General features: G+C 42.0%; 1 protein-coding gene across 1 annotated transcript in view; it reads right to left on the reverse strand.

The window, feature by feature from the left end:
* The window catches only part of rictora (RPTOR independent companion of MTOR, complex 2 a), a 211,528-nt gene that overhangs the window by 83,879 nt on the left and 101,478 nt on the right, over positions 1-26,171 (reverse strand). Inside the window, exons 7-11 of the mRNA XM_048594179.1 lie at positions 13,872-13,998; positions 8,158-8,327; positions 7,221-7,288; positions 5,348-5,415; positions 4,283-4,365 (exon numbers count right to left, since the gene is read on the reverse strand). Of these exons, the coding sequence (XP_048450136.1) occupies positions 4,283-4,365; positions 5,348-5,415; positions 7,221-7,288; positions 8,158-8,327; positions 13,872-13,998 (516 nt within the window). The remainder of the gene's footprint in view (positions 1-4,282; positions 4,366-5,347; positions 5,416-7,220; positions 7,289-8,157; positions 8,328-13,871; positions 13,999-26,171) is intronic.

A 26,171-nucleotide genomic window follows, 5' to 3' on the forward strand; every position in this document is an offset into this window, starting at 1 on the left:
TTTCAGCATCTGCAGTTGTTTTATTTGAGCATCATGTGCCTGTTGCCTGTCTCTGCTAGTCCACTACTGAAACTCTCATGTTTTTTTACCTCTGAACTTGACAATTCCAACTCAATTCTGTCTAGCTCTTGCAATGTACCCTCCATAAATTTGGCATTATTTAAAACTGTTGCCCTTGATTTGCACAAGTCTTGTCTATCTATCACCCTTGTGCTCAGTGATCTACACAGACACCACCCTTCAGCAATGGCTTGACTTTAAAATTATTATTGTTTTCAAACTGCTCCACGGTCTCATTCCTACGTATCTCTAATCTTTTCTAACCCAAGACTCAGACATCCGCAGTCCTCGATCTCTGGCCTCCTGAGTTTTAATTGCTCCACCAGTAAATACAAGGTATAAATATTAGTGATCGAAGTTCTACGGGATTCACATGGCCAAATATCCAGATAATCAAAGATGAAGCTGCCAACAGTGCATCACTCCACCAAGAAAAGTTTTGAATTGAAATTACTCTATGGTCAGCCTAGGTAGTGTGATCAAGTAGGCCTTGAACCCAGACCTTCTGACTCAGAAGTGTGTGCGAAAACGCTGAGCTAATATTGCCCCATAAGAGTCTCTGCATTAAACTTTTATGCCACATCAATAGTGGTAATCAATGTCATGAGTCAATAGCTGTTAATAAATGAATCAAACGCATTTCAAAGGATTTGACTATAATAGGAACTATGTCAAGTCCTTTCCTGTGAAAGGAGTGCAACAACACAAATGACAGCATTGAGCAGATAATGAGGCCCATGGAGTATTCTATGCTGGCTATTCGAAAGGTCTAATCAATTAGTTTAACTCCACCCTGCTTTTCCTCCAGATTTCAAAACTGTTCCTGTTTGAAAGATTTTTAAGAGTATCCACATACTGTTCAAACCAATGTGCTAACCATCATCTCCGGATAGACAAGAATTCTACTGTTCTTAAGTGAGCAAAGAGGACAGTCACTCTCCATTTGGCAGCATGTTCATTTTCCTAGCAAAAATGAAATGCTATACCATTGGCCATTTTGCACATTCTTTCACTTCCTACCTCCACATAGCCTCCACCATGGTTCAGAAAGATCGCAAAATATTCCTATAGGCTAGAACAAATTTACCCCAAAGAAACTTACCTATTAGTGTTTGAGATGTTTTGGGAGCTGTTATTCCAATTTACCACCTGGGTCACTAAGATTAGCTGCCAGGACACGGCCAAAGCTGTGTTTATGAGGAAATGAGCAATCTCCACAAAACAGTACACAGTCAGTGCGACATTTTCAGTTGGCTATTTAGAGGTCAAATTTACCTGGACTGCAAAGTAAGGCTATGCAGCCTTGAGAAATACATTCAATACAATCCTGCGCAGCTACACTGCCCCCAGGGCCATGTAAAAGCAATGATCAAGGGGCACTTTTTGGATAAGTTACTGAACCCAGAAAATGGGAATTATATAAATTTATTCCATGGAATCGTTTGCATGAAAGCTTCAATATAGTAAGTAAAATAGGAATGGCAATGTTAATCATGTCAGGGAGTCAAGTAGGTGGCTGAGGGGAAATCACAGCTGAACCTGTCCATATGCACAACGTATATTGAAACAAACTTTTGCCAGCAGGGCCACCAGATAGAAATCAGAAGCAGGGGACTCAATTAACTTTTTGTTTCCCTGGCTCAGGATTTCAAGGCCAATTGCTGACCTACCCTGTCCTATCCTCTGCCATCACGTGTAAAATTAGCTAGCTAGAAATCTCCGTAATCAGTAAAACTCAATAGAACACACTTGGTGCACTTAGCCCAAGGTGAAAAGGAGCCACAGGTTGACTGTCAATTTGTAATTATCATACTTTTCATTTAAATAAGACTTATTAATGAAATTGAGTGTGATTGGAGGAATGTAACCAAGATTTCTGCAGAAGTCATTCACCTAGTTTATGATATGTGGAAGAATAAATTATAAACTTGATTTTACACATACTTTCCCTCAATCACCTATTTTTCCCCATTTATCTTTTCATGTGGGTGTCACGGCAAGGACAGCTATTTGTTGCCAATTCCTAATTGCCCTTAACCTAATTACCTCCATTTCAGAGGACAGCTCAAGAATCAATCATGCTACTGTGGGTCTGGAGTCACATGTAGGCCAGACCAAGTAACAATGTCAGATTTCCCTCCCTAAAAGGTATTAATGAACCAAATGAGTTTTTATAGCAATCAATAATAATTTATTTGCTCACAATTACTGGGCCCAGCTTTATAGTCTGCATTTATTAACTGAATAATTCCACGAACTGCCTTGCTCAGATCATTAGCTGGATCTTCTGGATTCGTAGTCCAGTGACATTACCACTGTCATAGACAAAAAGATATGGAGTAAATCAAATGTGTTGCAATGACAAAGTAAAGAAAGGCCAGGAGAAGCATGAAGTTAATCATGGGTGGTAAAATACGTAATCTTCTAAAAATATCAACAATAATTAACCAAACAAAAGATGATGACAGGTACTGAATTGTGGGGCCTTTAGCAGAGATATTTGTATTATTTACAGCCATGGGCGAGGTGCTGGAAGACTGGAGGGTAGCTAATGTTATGCCTTTATTTAAGAAAAGCTGTAAGAAAAAGCCTGGGAACTATAGGCCAGCGAGTCTGACATCAGTGGTGAATAAGTCGTCATTGCCTTCACTGCCCAGACCGCTGAGTGTAGGAGTTGGGATGTCATAATGTGGTTATACAGGACATTGGTCAGGCCACTTTTGGTGTACTGTGTAATAGCTCCGGTTGCCCTGCTATAGGAATGATCTTATTAAATCAGAAAAGACGTAGCCAAGATTTACAAGGATGTTACCAGCATTGGAGTTATGCAGAAAGGCTGGATAAGCTGGGATTTTTTTTTCCACTGCAACGTAGAAGGTTGAAGAGTGACCTAATAGAGGTTTATAAAATCATGAGGGGCATATACAAGGTGAATAGCAAAGGTCTTTTCACCAGGGTCGGGGAGTTCAAAACTAGGAGGCGTAATTTTAAGATGAGAGGAGAAAGATTTAAAAGGGACCTGAGGGGCAACTTTTTCACACAGAGCGTGGTTCGTATGTGGCCCTCTAATATCAACTCTATCAAATCGTTTTAATCAATTTCATCACCTCAACCAGGTCACCCAGTAATTTATTATTTTTTTTTTTTACAGAGACAGCACAAGGTCTTGAGCCAGGAGAACCAGGTTCAAGTCTCACCTAAACTAATCTAGAGGTGTGTAATAACAGGGCAGCATGATGGCTCAGTGATTAGCACTGCTACCTCTCAGCGCCAGGGACCTGGGTTCAATTCCACTCTCAGGTAACTGTCTGTGTGGAGTTTACACGTTGTCTCCGTGTCTACGTGGGTTTCCGCTGGGTGCTCTAGTTTCCTTCCCGATGAGCAGATTTCAGAAAGATCAGGAATGAGACAACAGTAAACATGAATTTCAGAAATAAAACAATTCAAGAGCTAGACAGACTGGATGCAGGGACAATGTTTCCCCTTGGCCGGGGTCTACAGCAAGGGGCCACAGTCCCAGGATATGGGACAGGCCATTTCAGACTGAAGTGAGGAGAAATGTCTTCACTCAGAGGACAGTACACTTGTGGAATTCTCTCCTGCAGAAAGCTGAGAAGGTGACATCACTGAATTTGCTTAAGAAAAATCAGATACATTTCTAGAGGCTGAAACTGTTGAGGGTTATAGGGAGAGTGCAGGAGTACAGAGTTGAGATAGATGACTATAATCATGTCAAAGAGCTGAGCCTGGTTTTACAAGTAAGCCCTAACCTTTCTTTGATCCCCTTATACACTTGCAGCTGGGATTCCTGCAAACCATTATGTTTCTACTTTAGACTAAGAAGAACTACAATGTTTAACTTTTAACTTATTTGTTTATTTTCTACTTTGTACCTAAGATGGCACCAGAGAATGACGACTTTATACAGTTATCACTGTACTCCTGTATCCCTGTACTTGAATAAAACCTGCTTTTAAGTATGTGGAATGAACTGCTAGAGGAATTGGTAGCTGCAGGTACAGTTTCAATATTTAAAAGACATTTGGGCAGATTCACGAATAGGAAGGGTTTAGAGGAACACGGGCCAAACACAGGCAACCGGGACTAGTTGCAAAACTTTGTCAGTATGGATGAAGTGGACCAAAGGGTCTGTTTCCATGCTGTATGGCTCTATGCTGTGGAAATTAAATTTTCAGCTAAAATATCTTCACTTGCTACTTACCCGTACTTCCATATTTGGTATACAAAGTATTCCTATTAAAGACTGGATACCCGAATTTCCAGGCCGGCAGAGATTTATAATTCCTGCAAACCAAGAAAAATCAAGACAGACAGTGTAAAGAAGGCTGCAGTTTCAAATCCCATGCAAACAAATTCAGGTAAAGTTTTCAAGAGACTAAAGAATTACAGCATTGAATGTGTAATTTCTACAGTTTGTTGCAGTCATCCTCAATACTGTGAAATTAACGTAAATGGGTAGACAAAATCATGAAATAATGTAAAACCAAAAATAAGCTGGGTAGTATTGGTGAGATTGCTACTTCTACCATCACTACTGCATACGGGATAAAGAATTATTTGAGAGACCAAATTATTTCATACAACTATATTCAATGTTTACACACTGCTAGTCAGTGCAATTATTCTATGCCTTAAAACATAAATATATCAGTGAAATAATAAATGCAGAACAGATAATAGACCAGTTTTTTTTGTTTATTCTTTTGAGGGATTTTGAATAGTGCCAGAAAGCTGAGCATCTATTGCCAATCCTGAACTGCTCTTGAAGTGAGTCATTTGCTCAGCCATTTCAGAGGGCAGTAAGAGTCAACCACAATACTGCGGATCTGGAGACACATTTGGCCAGATTGGATACAGGTGCAGAATTCCTTCCCTAAAGGCCATTAATAATGCAGATCGACTTTTAATGACAAAGTGCAGGAGAAACTCAGCATATCTGGCAGCATCTGTGGAGTGAGGAACTGAGTTAATGTTTCAAGCCAGATAGGACGCTTCTTTAGAGGTTTGTTCCAAACATTATTTGAAGGTTTGTAAATGACAATATATTATTGAGGATAAATAGTAGTAATTGTCACCAGAGCTCCAGTGGGCCATACGGCTTCCCTCTCGTTAGACAAAGAGACAACAGCAGATGAATGTAACCTGAGAGTCACCACACCACTGGCAAGGAGTGAGGTTGAGGGACCTTCATGTTGATTTCAACTGGTGTGGTAACAAACAGTGATATACACATTTGATGTGGGTTATGCATCTTGTTGAACCTTACCTGCCCAGGATCGGAAGGCTGCTACTATTGCCATTTTGCTGGCTAATAACCGTGCTTCTCTATCCTCTCTGCATGAAATTGAGAAATAAATAACTATTACACTCTGGAAAACAACAATTACATTTAGCTTTTCGCTATTTAAGATATACCCTTGCTGCAGTCAACAGCAATTGTAAGCCACTGTACCAGGTGATCACTTTGCAAGTATGGGCCAGGCAGAAAGTGCCAGTAGACTCTATAACTGCAGATAGAATCACAGTGAAACCCAACCCTGTTCTTGTTTGATGTCAGCAATCAAACAAGTGTGAATAACTGGACAGTGACCGAGTTATTAAACCCTGTTGTATATTTCTGTTCTCTTGTCTTAGAGCACTAAAGCCAGCCCCCAGTGGAAGCAGGCTAACTCAGCACACAAACGGAATGAGAGTGTACCTTAACTCGTCTCCATCACACCAAAATTTTATTTACTTGGCAATCACGGAAAGCTCTCCCTCTCTGGATCACTATTTTAGAACTTGTTGCTCTGTGCCGCATAGTTATAATGTTTTAACTGGGAAGTGTGTGCCAATAAACGTGCCCCACTGTTCCACAATCTGTCACAAAATGTACCCAGATCCCAATTTGCCTGACTGACTGTTATACAGGACAAAAGCAATCCTCACCAGGTTTCGTCAGTAACAGTAAAGTAACTTTTATGACAATAAACAACAGCACAGGAAAAAAAGGATTTCCGGTTACTACAAAAAAAAGACTTGAAAGAATTATGGAGAATCTAAATCAGAAACAAAAATAGAGATTACTGGAAAAGCTCAGCAGTTCTGGCAACATTCGTGGAAAGAAATCAGAATTAATATTTCGGGTCAAGTAATCCTTCCTCAGGACTGAAGAAGGGTCACTCGACCCGAAACATTAACTTTGATTTCTCTCCACACCTGTTGCTCGACCTGCTGAGCTTTTCCAGCAATATCTATTTTGTTTCTAAGCTACTACTATTCACCTTAAACTATACCCTTTCAAAACCCTAAATCCACAAACACGCACTCATGATTAAGACAGATAAAAGACAAGCAAAACACACATATGCTATGAATAAGAAAAACTAGGTAAACAAAATTCTGAAGATCAAATGTCCAGACTATAAAGTGGAAAATTATTTTCTCACAGTCCTTTTGATTTTAGTAATGAGGGCACACTGTTGTCTATGGGATGACAGTCATTCTTCATTTTGATGGTTGATTAGGTGAACCTAGGTCTTTAGCAAACAGAAAAAGTGCTGGAGAAACTCAGCAGGCCTGGCAGAATCTGTAGAGAGGGAAACAGAATTAACATTTCAAGTCCAATATGATTCTTCTTTAGAACTTCTCTCTCTACAGATGCTGCACCACCCGAGTTTCTCCAGCGTTCTGAATTTGTTTCAAATTTCCAGCATCCACAGTATTTTGCTTTTTATTTCAGGAACCTAGGTCTTTTCTTGTTTTAGAATTCTTAAAGCTTTCTTGTTTATTTCCCTGTCTTTTTCTCACTGACAGAAAGATTATGCTTTCTTTCTGCAGACTGGATGCTTCTCTCCTCTGCCTGATAATACAGTTTGTAACGTTGCAGCTCAATCAGAGCACTGTTGTCAGGCAGAATTTCCATAACTCAAAAAGATTCCTGGTGCCATTCGGGCTGAATTCTCCATTTCACTGCTCCAAAAATTGTCATTGCATTGGGCAGCTCTACAATGGTCAACATTTGATTTTCAGTTACAGTAGTCCACATTCCATTTCAGTTTATTGTTCCAAAAGATCAAATGTGTGATCTCTTACACATTAAACTTTTTCAGGATAGTACACTTTATGGTATTTGAAAGAAAGTGAAAGAGAAAACTTACTTGAGCTGCCCTTCTGCAGTGTCTGGATTATGTCTGTAGTGAAAATCAGTATATGGTGCTAAAATTTGCTGCAATAAAGAAGAAAGCAACAATTTCCCTTACAATTCCAGCTCGTAAATTAACTCAAACAAACACTTAAATCTAACACCCTCAAATACTCCTTATGCATCATCCACCTTGTGATTAGCACGTAGTAGGAGCAATGTTATGTGATATAAAACCATTTAAAGAATCAGTTCCCTTCTCAAAGCTCACAATAATTCATTTGAACATAGTCTGCCTAACTGAGCTTCCAACATGGAAATGCATGCTCTGCCTGCAACATGTAAGAGTGGCAAAAATCAGGATAGTTCCAATGGCAGTCTTTTCAATACAGACCTCTAATAACATGCCCAAAAGAGCAACAGTAGGCGTTTCACCCTGTCAAGTGTGTTCCACCATCCAATATGATCATGGTGGATCATCGATTCAATTACGTTTTCCTACTCTTTCCTCATTTCTCTTTATATCATCAATGTTTAGAAATGTTTCAAGCCCTGATCTAAACACCTTCAATGACTGAACTTTTACAATCTTCTGGGGTAGATAAGTCTGAAGATTCACAAACCTGTAACCAAAAACATGTTTACTCATCTCAATCCTTAAATGGTTACGTATCACACTACAGTGATTTTCTTTCATGAACTTCCCAAAAAGCCCTAAGCCACACTGGAAATGGAAAATTTGTCCTGATATCCTAGCTGTACTCAACTTTTGTGGTCCAAATTTGCATCTAAGTTTGATATTGCTTCTGTTAGCTTTATAGCACAGGCTGTGAACTGCATCTTGCTTACTTATTGAAGCATATAGGTTAGAATTTGTACAAACCAGATTTCTATACAACAGGGTGCACAACAAGTGCGATATTTCAAAATCAAAATCAAACAAGTAGCCTTACCTCCAGCTCCACATCGGCTCTTACATATTTCCGTGTCTTTGGGTGATTTAGCAGGTGTAGAATGGTTGTAATGAGTGCTTCATTTATGCGATTCAGTTGGCAATCAATCACATTCTTCAGAATGGTGCTGAGACCTCCTCGGAGGGCAACCACCTCTGCATTCTGAAGTGCTGAGAAAGTAAAAGAAAAGCTCGCATTTTCCTAACAGAAAACAAGAAAACTCCGGATCTCTGTCAAGAGGAAAGTGCAATCAGACAAACCTAAAATTTGACATCTTTTGAGTTTTGCTTTATTCTGGTTCAAGCCCTAGCCAAAACAGAGAGTAGCAATGCAGTCAGGACTGTCATCCTTCAGACTGAAAACAAATTGAAGCCTTCATCTTCCGAATCTTACAAAAGAAAGAGAGTAAGATCCCACAACATATGGCAAAGAGTAGGAAGATCTCCTAGTATTACAGCTATCATTCCACACCAAGCAAACAGCCTGTGTGTAATTTTCACCATCACCCATCAAGTGGTAAACTGGTACTCATCTGAAGTAATACCCATTTGATATTCATTCCTATTGTAATTCACTGTCAGTTTGCCTCCCCATGTGATGAAGGTGAAAATTATCCCTATTAACAAATTATTTATTAGAGACAGAGTAATATAGCATGGAAACAGACCCTTTGGTCCATGCTGACCACAATGCACACTTGGCTAGTTCCAATTGCCTGCATTTTGCCCATATCCCTCTAAACCATTCTCATCCCTGTGCCTATGCAAATGCTTTATAAATGTTGTTATTGTACCTGCCTCAGCCACTTTCTCTGGCAGCCCATTCCATATACGCTCCATTCGGAGCTCCGCTCTGCTCGCTAGTTCTCTTTGTCATTTTTTTTTCTCCCTTCTTCTCTCTCCCTCTGCAATAATTCTATTTCCACCCCCCCACCCCCTTTTAACTACCTAAGGAGTCAGGAAGGAGTTGGGTTGCGACCAGGAAGCACGTTGTGGGAGCTGAACACGCAGGTTGTGCCTGCTGCGACAGCGGATCGAGCGTGGGCCAGAGCGACAGCGGCGGAACAAGAATGGACCAGTGAAAGCAGGCTGTTGAGGCAACGGTGACGAGAGCAAGCCGGTGAGGCAGCTGAGAGTGGGACACTGGCGGAGGCATGGCGAGGGCTGGAAAGCCCAGAGTGGGACTGCGGCAGTGGAAAGGAAAGTTGGACTTTAACTTATCTTTTTATCTTATCTTATTCTAAGTTAATGTGAACAGCGCCATGTATGTACAGTGAAGGTACACACTTTTCACTGTATTTTTACATTGAATACCTGTGATAATAAATGATTCAATTTAACTCTGTATGAAGGAGTTGCCCTCTCACCTTAAACCTATGCCCTCTAGTTTTCAATTCCCCATCCCTGGGAAAAAGACTATGTGCATTCATCCTATCTAAGTCCCTCATGATTTTATACACCTCAATAAGGTCACCCCTCATTCTCCTACATTCCAAGGAATAAAGTCCTATCCTGGCCAACCTCTCCCTATAACTCAGGCCTACAAGACCTGGCAACATCCTCAGAAATCTTTTTTGCACACTTTTCAGTTTAACTATGTCTTTCCTATAAGAGGGTGACCAATACTGTACACAGTACTCCAAGCGTGGCCTCACCAACAATTTATACAACTGTAACATAACATCCCAACTCCTATACTCAACGCCTCGACCAATGAAGGTCAGCTTGCTAAATGCCCTTTTCACCACCCTGTCGACCTGTGACACTGCTTTCAACAAACTGTGTACTTGTACTCCCGGGTCGCTCTGTTCCACAACACTCCTCAGGACATTACCATTTACTGTATAAGTCCTACCTTGATTTGAATTTCCAAAGTGTAACACCTCACATTTATCTATATTGAATTTCATTTGCCAATCCTCAGCCCACTTCTCCATCTGATCAAGATCCATCTGTAATTTTTGATAACCTTCCTCGCTATCGACAATACCTCCTAATTTTGTATCATCTACAAACTTACTAATCATGCCTTGTACATTCACATCCAGATCATTTATGTAAATAACAAAGGTCCCGGCACTGACCCCTGTGGCACACCACTAGTCACAGGCCTCCAGTCTGAGAAACAACCTTCAACTATCACCCACTGCTTCTTACCATCAAGCCAATTTTGAATCCAATTAGCTAGCTCTCCCTGGATCCCATGTGACCTAACCTTCATGACAAGCCTGTCATGCGGGATCTTGTCAAAGGCCTTACTAAAGTCTTATAGACAACATCCACAGCCCTACCCTTATCCATCCTTTTGGTTACATCTTTAAAAAACTGTAAAAGATTTGTCAGGCATGACTTCCTGCGCACAAATCCATGCTGACTATCCCTAATCAGACCTCAACTATTCAAATGTTATTGATTCTGTCCCTCAGTATCCTCTCCAATAACTTGCCTACCACTGATGTCAGGCTCACTGGCATGTAGTTCCCTGGCTTGTCTTTGCTACCTTTCTTTAACAATGGAACAACATTAGCCACCCTCCAATCTTCCAGAACTTCACCTGTGGCTAAAGATACAAGGGCCTCTGCAATTTCTTCCCTATTCTCTCACAACATCAGAGGATGGACTTGATCAGGTCCAGGGGATTTATCCACCTTAATGCACTTTAAGGCTCCAAATACAACCTCTCTAGTAATATGTATGTGTTCCAAAACATCCCCACTGGTTTCCCTTATTTCCTTAGCATCCATGATTCTCTCCTCAGTAAACGCTGAGGAGAAATATTCATTAAAAAATCGTCCCCATCTCCTGTGGCTCCATACATTGATGGCCATGCCGATCTTTGAGGGGACCTATTCTCTCCCTAGCCACCCTCTTACTCGTAAAATAGCTATAAAACCTCTTGGGATTATCTTTTACCTTACCTGCCAAATCCAGCTCATACCCTCTTTTTGCTCTTCTGATTTGCCTCAAGTGTGCTCCTACACTTTTTATAGTCATCTAGGGATTCACTTGAGCCCGACAGCTTAAACCCAATGTATGCCTTCTTCTTTTTCCTGAACAGAGCCTAAATATCCCTCGTCAGCCAGAGATCACTAAACCTGCCAGCTTTTCCCTTCACCCTAATGGGAACATACTGTCCCTGGACTCTTGATATCACTTTTAACAGCCTCCCATTTGCCAGTCATTCCTTTTCCTTCGAACAGACTCACCCAATCAATCTCTGCTAGATCCTGCCAATTGGCCCTGTTCCAGTTCAGCACCCTAACCTGTGGATCTGTCCTATCTTTTTCCAAAACTATGTTAAAACTAAGAATGTTATGGTCACTGGACGCAAAGCGCTCTCCAACTGACACTTCAGTCACTTGCCTCGTTTCCTAAGAGGAGGTCCAGTGTTGCACCCTCCCAAGTAGGACCCTGTATATAATTGATTTGGGAAACTTTCTTGAACACATTTGACAAATTCCACCCCGTCTGGACGTTTTAGACTCTGGGTGGCCCAATCAATACAGGGGAAATCAAAAATCTCCAAAAAATACTACTCTGTTATTCCTACAGCTATTTGCAGTCTCTCTACACATCTGCTCCTCTAGTACCCACTGGCTATTTGGGGGCCTATAATACAGTCCCAGAATGACCATCCCTTTCTTGTTTCTAACCATATGGCCTCACTTGATGATCCTTAAAGATAGCTTCTCTAAGCATTGTTAGGTCCTCCCTTATCAAAAGGGCAACTCCCTCTCCTTGCTTACTTGTACTTCTGTCATGCCTATAGCTTCTGTATCCTGTAATATTGAGCTGCCAGTCCTGCCCTACTTGCAGCCATTACTGTTCCATTCCATCACTGTTTTTGAGACCTTGTGTGTTACGATGATCCCAACTGGTATTGACCATATCTTCTCTTGGTTTTAATGTGGTGGTCTTTTATTGATAAACAAACACAGAATGTTGTAGATTTAGATTTAACAATAAAAACAAAAGTTTATGACACAAAAGATAAAGTAGAATAAACCAAACTATTTACATACGACATATATTTAAACATTTTTAAACATGGTAAAAATACAATTCCATTATAATTCCAACAGCAGCCCATTACAGTACTCAAACACCAGACAGAATTCCCTTTTCTATCCTTCATAAGCATTGAATTAGATGTGGCTTTAATTCCCATTCATTAGAATCTGTTTAACTCTTCCTTGATTTGCCATATAACTGAGTTTAGTCAGTTTCAGCTTCAAATAACCCCTTCAGGGGATTGACTAAACACTTCTGGTCTGGAACTTTTAAAAACTTTTACGGGGGTAACCTCTTTCTAAAAAATCCTAAAACTATCTCCTTTTTTCAGGAGCAACTGTTTCACATATCCAGTTTCAGCCAAGACATCTGCAAACTGCCCAAATGAATATCAAAAAGCTTTTTATTCAAGTTATAGTCATTTTCCCTAAATCCAAAGAAAATTCCAAAACCTTTTATCTGAAAGCCTAATGCAACATACTGTTTGCTTTGTTCACTGGCAAGTAATGTAAACAAAACAACTTCATTCTTGGAAGTATTTCTCTAATACGGTGTTTTAAAAGAAAACACCACGGCCATTGAAATACTTACAAGTTATTCATTAAAATCCTTCATCAGGACACAGAAAATTCATATACCACTAGTTCAGTTTAAAATATGTATAAATCCTACACTTTACATCACAGAATAAACTGTGCTGAACTGTTTGCTCTGCAAATGTCCACAGCCTCAAAATTAATTCATTGTGAAGCACTTTAGGATGTACAGAGAGCCTAAAACGTCAGTTCTGAAAACTCATTTGTCCTTTCTTGTATTAAATTTTTACATGAACAGTGCTGATGACATCAAAAGATAGTGGGGAAAAGCACTGCCGAGTTTGAAACTGATACAATAGAAACCATGTGAAGGGACGAGCTTAAGCACCGTATACTCCCTTGTAGTATAACTCGGTAATCTTTCCCTCAGTGCCTTACATTGCAGCAACAGAAATTGCTGACAATTTTTTTTTGGAGCACCTTTAAGCCACACACTGTCAAGAGGCAGTCACTCTTAACTAACTTCTGGAATTTAGTTCTTTTGTCTATGCTCACACTAAGGCTGTAATAAGGTGAGGGTCCAAGTGGCAGAAATGAATCCTAATGACAGGTTATTCCTTTCTAAGTGCCACTTGAAAGCGCTGTCAAGCATCACTTCCATTAATATGTTTATGACCGACAGTAGACTGACAAGTTGGTAGTTGGATTTGTCTTGCTTTTTGGGCACAGTACATACCTGGACAATTTTTCACATTGCTAGGTAGAGTGCCATTGTGGTAGCTGTACTAGAACATCTGGGCTATGGATTCAGCTGGCACTAGAGCAGAAATCTTCAGTACTATGACTAGAATGTTATCAGGTCCCATAGCTTTTGCATCACCCAGTGTCTTCAGTCATTTATTGAAATCGCATAGAGTGAATCAAATTGCTGAAGACTAGCATCTGTGATGCTGGGGCCCTCTGAACTGTCACTCAAGTGATAACAGCATTGCAGTGGAATGGGAGCCAAGGTTTTCTCCCTGACTACAATCGGTTTGAAAGCACAATATTTTACTGAGAAACTACATTACAACAACTGGCTAAATCCAAGTAGACGCACACACTTTTGTCTTGCAGGGCAGATACTAAGGAATAATTACCAGAAAGGAAGAAAGATTAGTTCAATTACCTAGCTCACAGAGGATGGCAAGACATGCTCGGACCATTCGATCACGCTCTTGGAGTCCGTCATTTCCAACTGCAATCAGAGAATTGGTGATTGAGCTGGGGAACAGAGCAGCATTCACAGTGATCATCTGTGTAAAACAGAAAAACAACTTTTAGTCCTTCAGTTTCAAGTCCTTGGAAAGAGGTCAGCACTTCAGGAGCAATCCAAATACACTACCAGTGCCCTATGACTTCATAGGTGAGTCAGCATCACATTTAGCTTTTCCTTCTGTTGTGTTTCGCCCAATAATTCCAATGCCTGATGAAGGTTGACAATAAAGGAGAAATTCACCTGCATATTATGCGGTTATTAGGAGCAGAATTATACAGCACCTCAATCTATTTTCATATTTAATGAATCACTTTGAAGTTATGTGCAGGATACAGGAAAACGATGGTAGCCTAATTAATACATTGTTGGTGGTGTTGGAAGGAATGCTGGTCATTCTCTGAAGAGCAGAGTGGGAACTTTAACATCCACCTGTTCAAACAAATGGTTTGGGGGAACGAGTGCCCTTAGTTCAGCATCCAATGTACAGGATAAGACCATAAGATATAAGAACCAAATTAGACCATTTGGCCCATTGAGTCAGCTCCATCATTCAATCACGACTGATACATTCATCAACTCTATTCTCCTGCCTTCTCCCTGTAAGCCTTGATCCCATGACTAATCAAGAACCTACTTCTGCCTTAAATACACTCAATGAATTGGCCTCCACAGGCTTCTGTGCCAAAAAGTTATAAGGGCATAAGATAATACCTTTGACAATGTAATATTCCCCCAATGAATTCAAGCTAAGAAAGATCACATGTTCAATTTGCGTATAAAATCTCAACACAAAACGGTGCTACTGACTGAAAAAAGCTGTATTAAATATAAAGTGAAAGAAACATAATAAAGACAAAGAGATGGTTCAACCTAAATCCATTTAAGGATTTCTGCCTGCGAATCCAACCCTGCCATGAACCTAGCCTAGTTAAGAACATTGTAAACAGGAAAAGTAGCTGGGTTCCCTTGATTATGGATGAAGGCCGGCTTTCAACAGGATCTTGGTCATCAAGAAGAAACCCATCACTGCAGAGAAACTTGTTTTGAATGGAGTATAGGAGCCTGTAAGATTCCCTTACAGGTTTTAATGAAGGTCTTAAACTAGAGAAAGGCCTCAAATATGCTGAATGAAAAGAAAACTAAGCTATGGACAGAGAACAGAAGATGGGGCAAGATTCCAAGAGGAAATTTGTGGAAGAAGGCAGTGATACAACAACAAATCTAGCTGTCCAATTCATCAATGATTTCTCCACCACCATGAGGTCGAAGTATTTACAATGATAACACATTAAATGGGTAATGAAATGGATAATACAGATTATCGGAGGTAGAATGGGCATTTTTCAGGAGCTAGACTGACTGCCTCAGGGCCTTTCATGAGTTTGCACATATAGAGACACGTAATTTGATCATGGCAGTCATATCACACAGGCTGGCTCTGATGTCCCCCATTTCAGCATCACAATTGCAAGGTGAACAGGAGGCACAAGCCCTATTTACGAGATTGTTTATGAGACAAATATTTTGGAACTATAGAATCTTAATGAGTATATTGAACAGTGAAGGTAGGTTTACAGTAGAGAACCATCTGGCTAATTGTTGAACTAGGACACCAAAGAAAAGCAGCATGCGTGACTGTTCCATTTGAAAGATGAATTTGAGAGTAGGATGGAACCATTAAGACATGGAAGGAAATTGGTTTACCTCTGGAAGGATAAGGCATCTCAAAAGCAACAGGTGAAGCTGTTTCACGCTGCTACTATGCAAAAGCAACAAAACCTGTGCTTGCCGCTAACAGGATGCTGCCATCATACCAAAAAGATTTGCTGTCCGTCAAACAAATGAGTAATGTGGTATATCAAATGAAATACTGGTGTGATGCCAGGTATGTAGTCATACATTCCAAAGGATGGCAGATCGTATCAAACAGTACATAATTTTGGCTGTTCACAACAAGCAAGTTATTGACTGTACCCAACCAGCCCATGTTGACAAAACTCACAACACAGTGTCCAACATTAGATGTGGCTCTACATTTGGACAACACCTGCTAGATAATCCTGAGTGGGTGAGGAATTACATTAACAACCAATTTAGGATTGTTAGTTGGATTGTCACTTACAATGTTGCACCCTTTGTGAATACTAGACACTACATGTATTAATTCAAAGGGCCCTGTTCATTTATGAGCATGTACACAAATGGTTCCTGTTTCAACTCAACAAAATAGGTGTCAGTCATTGACTTGTTTATTTGTCAGGGCAATACCCTAAATCACCCTGCATGATTTAAAATTTATACAAAGGTTGGCAGTTAATCATCATTAATTGGTATATTCTCCATGGCAATGATGAGCAGATTAAAGTAAACATACATGTGCAGTAGAAGGTGAAGAAGACAATAAGTATGTTCGCCTTAACAGCGACAGGATTTGAGTACAGGAGCAGGGATGTCTTGCTGCAATTGTCCAGAGCATTGGTGAGACCATACCTGGAGTACTGCGTGCAGTTTTGGCCTTCTCATTGAAGGAGGTATTTTCTGGCTATTGAGGGAGTGCAAAGAAGGTTTGCCAGACTGATTCTTGGGACAGCGGGACTGATGTATGGTAACAAACTGGATCAGTTATGGCAAATTCACTGGAGCTTAGAAGAATGAACAGGCATCTCATAAAACGCAAAAATTCTAATAGGATCAGACAGGGTAAATGCTGGAAGGATGTACTCGATGATCGTCGAGTCCACCACGGTCAGAGTCAAAGGATACTGGGTTGGCCATTTTGGACTGAGATGAAAAGATGCAACTGTAGATTTCTCTGCCAAACCGTTGAGGCCAAAACAATGAAGACTTTCAAGAATGATGCTCTTAGGACTAAAAGCGATCAACGGATATCAGGAGAAAGTAAGAACAGGGTACTGAGATGAATGATCAGCCATGATCACATTGAATGGCAAAGCAGGCTCGAGGGGCTGAATAGCCTGCTCCTTTTTTTTTAATGTTATCACTAATAGTGACAGGAAATTAATAAAAAAGTAGTAAGGTTTCTCTTTAGTTAGAGAGGGTACTGATGAGACCACATCTGGACCAATGAGCACAGAATTGATCCAATTATTTAAAGAAATATGTAAGTATGTTAGAAGCAGCTCGAAGAAGGTTTACCAGTTCTGAGGAAGGGTCACCACACCTAAAATGTTAACTCTGATTTCTCAACACAGTTGCTACCAGATGTGCTGAGCTTTTCCAGTTGTTTTTGTTACCAAACTAAATACCTTGAACAAGCAGATCATCTTATTAAGAAAGGCTAGACTCACCTTATTAAGAAAGGCTAGACTCACATCTGCTGGAGTTTAGTCTAGATACAGGTCACTTATTTGAAACATACAAGATTCTAAGGTACCGACACCATGGATGCAGAAAGGACGTTTCTTCTTATGGGAGGATCTAGATTTGGATTTTAAAATTAAGGGGTCACAAATTTACAGAGGAGAGGAGGCCTTTTTCAAAAAAAAAAAGTCATGAATCTTTGGAGCTCTCTTCCTGAAAAGGCAGTGGCAGTCTTTGAATATTTTTAAGGCAGGAATAGAGAGATTCTTGCTCAGCAAGGAAGCGAAAGGAGATTGGGGTAGACAGCAATCTGGATTTGAGATCACAATCAGATTAAATGGCAGTGCAAGTTTGAGGGACAGAATGACCTCCTTCTGGCTCCACTTTCGTATGCACGTTGCTGTTTGAACGATACCACAGTTACTTCAATACTACTGGGTCAAAATTGTTTGTTCACCTATACAACACGGACTGCTGTAGTTCAAGAAAGTAGCTCAGCATCACATTCTCAAAGGCAATTAGGGTTGGGCAATCAGTGAACATCCTCACTTCTGACCTTACAATGGAGGAAAGGTCATTGACAAAGCTGCTGAAGATGGTTGGGCCTAAGACTCTAACCGGTGGAACTCTTGCAGAGATGTCCTGGAGCTGAGATGATAAACCTCCAACAACCACAACCATCTTTCTTTGTGCCAGACTTGACTGCAATAAGCAGAGAGGTTTCCCAATTCCCATCAGCTCCATTTTTGCCAGGGGTCCTTGATGATACACTCTGTGAAATGCAGTCTTGATGTCAAGGGTAGTCACTTTCACCACACCTCTGGAATTCAGCTCTTTTGTCCATGTTTGAACCAAGACCGTAATAAGGTCAGGAGCTGAATGGTCCTGGCAGAACCCAGACTGGCCATCAGTGAGCAAGTTATTGCTGCGCAGGTGCTGCTTGATAACACTGTTGATGATATCTTACTGAGAGTAGACTGATGGGGCAGTAACTGGCTGGATCGGAAATGTCCTGCTGTGTGTGCACAGGACATACCTGGGCAATTCTCCACATTGTTGAGTAGATGCCATTATTGTAACGGTACTGGAACAGCTTAGCGAAGGATACAGCACGCCTTCAGTCCTATTGCCAGAATGCTGTCAGGGCCCGTAGTCTTTGTAGTATCCGTTGCCTCAACTTTTTATTGTGATGTTACAGGAAGCTAACTGGAGTGGCTGAAAACTGGAATCCATGATGCTGGGGACCTCTATAAGAAGCCAAGATGGATCATCTACTTGGCATTCCTGGCTAAAGATTGTTGTGAATGCTCAAGCCTCATCTTTTGCTCTGATGGGCGGAGGTCTGCTATCGTTGAGGAGAGGAATATTTGTGCAGCCTCCGCTTCCAGTGAGTTGTTTCAATGTCCGTCACCATTCATGACTGGGTATGAAAAAACAACAGAGCTTAGATCTGACTTGTTGACTGTGGAATTGCTTAGCTCTGTCTATCACTTGCTGGTTATACTGTTTGGCATGCAAGTAGTCATGTTTTGTCACTTCACCAGGCTGACACTTCAATTTTAGTAATGCCTGATGCAGCTCCTGACATGCTCTTTTGCACTCTTCACTTAACCAATGTTTTACTCTGTTCTCAGCACAGCATTGAGATAACTTTGCACTCTTGTGATGCAGAGACAGAGTCCCTACTTTTGACCCAGGTTCATGTCCTACCTGTTTCAAGGAGTGTAATAACATGGCTGAACAGGGTGATTAGGAAAAACTTGACTCAGTTTTGTTCTCATTAAGCCTGTCTTGGGAGCTTTTTTTTTTTAAATATATAAAACTGAACAATGAGCTGTACTCTCTACCCACTGAGCAGTGCTGCAATGAACTGTGAATATTTCAATTTAACAGGACTAGATATTTAACACCTGGGCTATAAAGGTTTTTAGTAGAAATAATGTGGGGAGAAAAGGAAGGAGATACAGCAGTCTTGTTCCAAGATTGTATCATTGTCCTTGAACGCAAAGCAGCTCCTAAATTAGAATATATATGCTTGGAGATGAGAAACAGGAAGGAAATGGTGACCTTGTTGGGTATTTATTATAGACCTCCAAATATTGGGGAGGAAGTAGAAGAGAGGATTTTATAGGTAGATTATGGACAAGTAGGACTGTGATACTTGGCAATTTCAATTACCCTTGGGTAGATTGGTGAAATTAAGTTAGAATGTGGGCACAGAAGAGGAGAAATTCCTGCAACATGTGCAGAAGAACTTTCTGGAGTAATACATTTCCAGTCCTACCAGGGAGGGAGCGGTGCTGGATCTGGTTCTACGAAATGAAGTAGGCCAGGTGGTGCAACACAAACAAACAATCGCTTAAAAAGCTAAGGTTAATATTAAAAGTTGGAAAAGGATAAAAATCAATCATGTATTAAGATCCCAGACTGGAAAAGGGCAGATTTTAAGTCTATAAGTTCAACTGGAGCAGGTTGATTGTTTTATCCACCAAAAATGCATTTCCAATGGATGAAAAATGAGAGACTTTCAAAAGAGATGAATAGGTTGCAAGCTAGGTACTTAGCAATGAGAAATAAATAGCAGGTATTTACTCTTATCATCCAGTACCCTGGATGACTAAGGATTTTGATCAAAAATAAGGAAGGAAAAGGAGGCATATGATGCATACCAGAACTATAACAGCAATAGAAGTCAGGAAGAATATCTCAAATGCAGTAGACAGGCTAAGGCTAGAACAAGGAATGCTAAAAGGAAGCACGAGGAAAGGATGCCAGTTTGTTCTAAAACAAATAATAAAACGTGTTTCAAACATAATAGTAAAAGATTAGTGAAGGATAGGATGGGACCCATAACGAACAAACAGAGTAAGCTGCTCACTGAAGCAAAGGGTACAGCTGAGTGACTAAATGAGTACTTAGCTTCTGTCTTTACCAAATTAGAGGCTGGTGACAATAGTCCAGTTAAAAACGTGGGTGTTGAGCAACTGAGATGTATAGTGATAAATAAGGAAGCAGGGCTAAAAAGGTTGGCAGCACTCCTGGTAGAGAAGTCACCAGGCCTGATGGGATGCATCCTAGATTGCTGAGAGAGGCAAGGGAGCAAACTGGGAAGCCAATGACAGAGGTTTTCCAGGTCCCTCTGATCACAGGATTAGTCCCAGGAGACTGGAGGATTGCAAATGTGATGCCATTGTCTAAGAAAGGGGTTAAGGATAACCCAGGAAACTATAGACCTATCAGCCTGACATCAATCGTGGGGAAACTGATGGAGGTCATAATACAGGATAAGGTAACTATACACTTAGAAAAATAAATTAATACTAGACAGTCAATGGGTCATGTCTGACAAATTTAATTGAGTTCCTTGATGCGGTGACACAGGCAGTGGATGAGGGTAGTGCTGTACATTGGGAATTTCAGAAAGCATTTGACATGATACCACATATCAGGTCGATTAGCAAATTCAAAATGTTTGGGATTGATGGATCCTTGGCAGCATGGATTAGAAATTGGCTAGAAAACAGGAAACAGATGGTAGGTATAGATGGACATTTCTCAGATTGGAGACGAGTTGAAAGTGGGGTTCCCCAAGGATCAGTGCTTGAACCTTTGTTTTTTCTGATTTATACAAAAAAGATTTAGAGATTTTGAGGGCTGAAGGCAAAATCCATGCTAGTGAGAACTGTGAATTGTGAAGATGATGCTGAGCAACTTCAGAGGGACATTGACAAGTTGGCCAAATGGGCAGACACCTGGCAGATGAACTTCAATGCAAAGAAATGAGGGATAATACAAAAATAGTAAGAACTGCTGATACTGGAGTTAGAGATAACACAGTGTGGAGCTGGAGGAACACAGCAGGCCAGGCAGCAACAGAGGAGCAGGAAAGCCGGTGTTTTGGGTCGGGACCCTTCTTCAGAAATGGGGGAGGGGAAGGGAGCTCTGAAATAAATAGAGAGGAGGGATGGGGCTGCGGAAGGTAGGTGGGATGGTGATAGGTGAGTGCAGGTAGGCAGTGGTGGGGGTTGGTCAGTGAGGTGGGAGGGGCTGATAGGTGGGTGAGAAGACGGACAGTTTATGTCAGGTCAAGGAGGCCGGGATGAGAGGGAGGGTTGGTCATGGGATGAGGCCAGGGGCTGGAGAGATTTTGAAACTAGTAAAGTCCACATTGAGACCATTGGATTGTAGGCTCTCCCAAGGCGGAATATAAGGTGCTGCTCCTCCAGTTTCCGGGTGGCATCGTTGTGAGGGGGCATCCAGGGAGCGGGAGGGAGAGTTGAAGTGGTTCGTGACTGGAAGGTGTTGTTTGTCGCGAACAGAGCGCAAGTGCTCTACACAATGCCGTGTCCAAGCCTCCGCCTGGCTCACCGACAAAGAGGCCACATCGGGAGCAGCGGATGCAGTAGACCACATTAGCGGATGTGCAGGTGAACATCTGTCTGATGCGGAAGGTCCTTGGATGGAGGTGAAGAGGGAAGTGTAGGAGCAGGTGTAGCAATTCCTGTGGTGCAGGGAAAGGTACTGGGGATGGTGAGGCTAGTGGGGAGTGTGGAGCGAACGAGGGAGTCATGGAGAGAGCTGTCCCTACGGAAGGCAGATAGGGGTGGGGAGGGAAATATATTCTTGGTTGTGGGGTCAGATTGCAGGTGGCGGAAGTGGTGGAGAATGATACATTGAATCCGGAGGTTAGTGGGCTGATACGGGAGGACAAGGGGGATCTTGTCTTTGTTTTTGTTGCGGGGAGGGGACGTGAGGGCAGATGTGCGGGAAATCTAAGAGATGCGGTCGAGAGCATTTTCGACCACCAAAGAGGCGAAGTTGCGGTCCTTGAAATAAGAGGTCATCTGGGACGTTCGGGAGTGGAACGCCCCATCTTGGGAGCAGATGTGGCGGAGGCGAAGGAATTGGGAGTAGGGGATCGCATTCTTGCGGGAAGGTGGGTGAGAGGAGGTGTAGTCTAGGTAGTCGGTGGGCTTGAAATAGATATCAGTTTCGAGGTGGTCACCAGAGATCGAGAGAGGGGTCCAGGAAAGAGAGAGGTATCAGAGATGGTCCAGGTGAACTTTAGGTTGGGATGAAAGGTGTTAGTAGAATGGATGAACTGTTCAAGCTCCTCGTGGGAGTACGAGGTGGTGCCGATGCAGTCATCGATGTAGCAGAGGAAGAGGTGGGGAATAGTGCCAGAGTAGCTGCGGAAGAGGGACTGTTCCTAAGAAGAGGCACGCGTAGCTTGGGTCCATGCAGGGTCCCATGGCCACCCCCTTAGTATGTAGGAAGTGGGAGGAGTTGAAGGAGAAGTTATTAAGGGTAAGGACAAGTTTGGTTAAGTGGATTAGGGTGTCAGTGGAGGGGGACTGGTTGGGTCTGCGGGACAGGAAGAAGCGGAGGGCTTTTAGGCCATCTGCGTGGGGAATGCAAGTATACAGGGACTGGATGTCCATAGTGAAGATGAGGTGTTGGAGGCCAGGGAATTGGAAGTCTTGGAGGAGGTGGAGGGCGTGGTTGGTGTCCCGAACATAGGTGGGGAAGAAAATAGAATCGAGGTAAGCGGAGATAAGTTCAGCGGGGCAGGAACAGCCAGAGACAATGGGTTGGCCAGGACAGTCGGGTTTGTGGATTTTGGGAAGGGGATAGAAACGGGCAGTGCAGGGTTGGAGAACGATGAGGTTGGAGGCTGTGAGTGGGAGGTCACCTGAGGTGATGAGGTTATAGATGGTCTGGGAAATGATGTTTTGGTGGTCAGGGGTAGGATCATGATTGAGGGGGTGGTTAGGGTTGGAGTGGAGGGAGGGAATTCTGTGGGGGAGAGGTTGGAGTGAGTGAGAGGGGTGGAGAGGTTGAGGCAATTGATGTCTCGACGGCAGTTGGAGATGATGAGGTCGAGGGAGGGCAGGAGGCCTTGGGGTGATGCCCACGAGGATGGGGTGTGTTGGAGGTGGGAGCAGGGTGTGTAGAGGGTGGGTTAGACTCGCGGTTAAAGAAATAGGCATGCAGGCGGAGGAAAAACAGTTCGACGTCCAAGCGTGAATGGTATTCATTGATGTGTGGGCGGAGGAGAATGAAGTTGAGTCCTTTACTGAGGACTGACCATTCGTCCTCAGTGAGTGGGGAGGTCTGGGGGGGATGGTGAAGACCCGGCAGGGTTTGGGGCTGGGGTTGGGTGTAGAGCTGGTGGCTGAGGGGGTGGTGTGCGGGGCGATGTCAATACATTTGGTAGAAGAAATATGGAGACACAAGACAGGCCTGATGGTACACCTCTGAAGGGAGTACAGGAGCAGACCGACCTCAGGGTTCACATGCATAATTCTCGGAAAGTGGCTGGCAAGTTGAAACAGTTATTAAGATGATCCTTAAATTTATAAATAGAGGCACAGCATATAAAGCAAAGAAGTGATGCTACACCTCCACAAATCATTGGTCAGACACATTTTGAGTACTGAGTTCAGTTCTGAGCACCTTATTTAAGGAAGGATGTAAAACATTGGAAAGAATGCAAACGAGACTTACTGGAATGATAGCAGGAATGCGGGATTTTAGATATGAGGAAAAGTAAGAGAAATTGGGCTTATTCTCCTTTGAGCAGAAAAGATTTAAGAACTGACCTTATTTATATGTTCAAAATTATGAACAATTTTGATGGGGTAAAGAATGTATTCTGCTGCCAATAGTTGGTATGTCAGTAACTAGGGGGGTCACAACTTGAAGACTGTCAGTAAGAGCGCCAGGGAATGAGGTGAGAAAAAACTTCATTACGCAGATCTGTTGGGATTTGGAAGGAGCCACCTGCAGAGTGGTGGAGACAGATTCCAGAGGGCGGTACAGTGGCTCAGTGGTTAGCAATGCTGTCTCACAGCACCAGGGACCCGGGTTCGATTCCACCCTCGGGCAACTGTCTGTGTGGAGTTTGCACATTCTCTCCGTGTCTGCGTTGGTTTCTTCCGGATGCTCCAGTTTCCTCCCACAGTCCAAAGATATGCAGGCTACGTGGATTGGCCATGCTAAATTGCCCATAGTGTTCAGGGATGTGTAGATTAGGTGGTTTATGAGGGATGGGTCTGGGTGGGATGCTTGAGGGGTAGGGTGGACTTGTTGGGCCCAAGGGCCTGTTTCCACACAGTAGGGATCCTATGATGTTTCAAAAGAAAGCTGAAAATATATTTGAAAGTGATTAATTTAGAGTGCTAGAGAATGGGACAAATACAAGGATAAAAACGAAGTTGCTGGAAAAGCTCAGCAGGTCTGGCAGGATCTGTGAAGGAAAAAACAGAGCCAACGTTTCGGGTCCGGTGACTCTTCCTCAGTTCTGAGTTCGGGGTGACCCGAAATATTAGCTCTGTTTTTTCCTTCAAAGATGCTGCCAGACCTGCTGAGCTTTTCCAGCAACTTTGTTTTTGTTCCTGATTTACAGCGTCTGCAGTTCTTTCGGATTTAATTAGAGAATGGAACTAGCTGGGTAGCTATTTCAAGAGCCATTACAGACATGATGGTTTGAATGGCTGCCTCTTGTACTGTAAAGTGCTATTTAATGCTGACACTGAACTTTTGCATAATGACTCCAAAACAGTCAATACAATAAACATAAGGCATCAATGCACACATACTTGTAAAATTTACGGAAACAATTTACATATAGGTTGAGTTATAATACATGTGCAGCTAAGCAGGGAAATTCCTGCTGTGCCTAGCAAGTATTTCTATAGGGTTATCATCTACTTTTCTGTGTTTACCATCTGGGTATGCAAATAACAGGATTTCACCAATGTGCTTAAACACACCCCACTTCTCCCCCCTGGAGACCTTTGAGGTCTTTGCTTGCGAGAAGTCTGCTGATGTTCCCAGCCATACTGTTCAACTGAAAACCACACAACAGGAAGTCCAGTCAAATCAGGACGCCCTCTTCACACAAAACAAGATCTTCTACCATAGCGTGCCTTTCTTTGTCTCAATAAGATATGAGCCGGACAGTCAATTAGCACTCTGCTGAAAAGCAGAGTCAACCTCTGTGGTCACCACTGCAAGACTGCATAAACAAAGCATCCAGCAGAAAGTTTACAGTTGATCACCAAGTCAATTTAGAAACGGACACCGTTATGTGCTTTAATCTAAGCTAGTGTCAGAGGGGAGAACTGCAAGATCTATTTGATCCCTGTGTTCAGATATAGAAGTGTATGAGCACACAGGTTTAGAACTGTGGTTGGCAGCAATAGAACAGAAAGAAAAAAATGAATGAGCTCGTATACAAGTTTTTCAGTTCTGAATGCCCAAACATCATCATTGCTAGTGGATTAGCTTTGAAGTGTAGTCACTGCTGGTTGTGCAAAAATGGCAGTTGTCTACAGCAGGATCTCAGAAACAATAAATGTAGAAGGGTTAATCTTTGAATGATAACTAGTCCATTTTATTCATAGCTGTCAAATGACCTACTCACACTGATCTGTAGAGGTCTGCAGCACAGAAAAAGGCCCTTCAGCCCATCAAGTCTGCACCAGTCAAAAACAAGCATCTAACTATTCTAATAAAAACCAAAAGAACTGCGGATGCTGTAAATCAGGAACAAAAACAAAGTTGCTGGAAAAGCCCAGCAGGTCTGGCAGCATCTGTGGAGGAGAAAACAGAGTTAACGTTTCGGGTCCGGTGACCCTTCCTCAGATTCCTAACTATTCTAATCCTATTTTCCTGCACTTTGGCCCATTTGATTTGAATTGATTTGATTTATTACTGTCACCTGCAGAGAGATACAGTGGAAAGTACTTTTTGCATACTAACCAGAAAATCACACCTTACGTAAATACATCAGGATAATAGAACAGAATGCAGAATATAGCGTTACAGCTACAGGGAAGGTGCAGAGAAAGATCAACTTTGATATGTGAGAGGTCCATTCAAAAG

The sequence above is a fragment of the Rhincodon typus genome, chromosome 3 (genome assembly GCF_021869965.1).
Source record: "Rhincodon typus isolate 14 chromosome 3, sRhiTyp1.1, whole genome shotgun sequence".
Taxonomy (NCBI): domain Eukaryota; kingdom Metazoa; phylum Chordata; class Chondrichthyes; order Orectolobiformes; family Rhincodontidae; genus Rhincodon; species Rhincodon typus.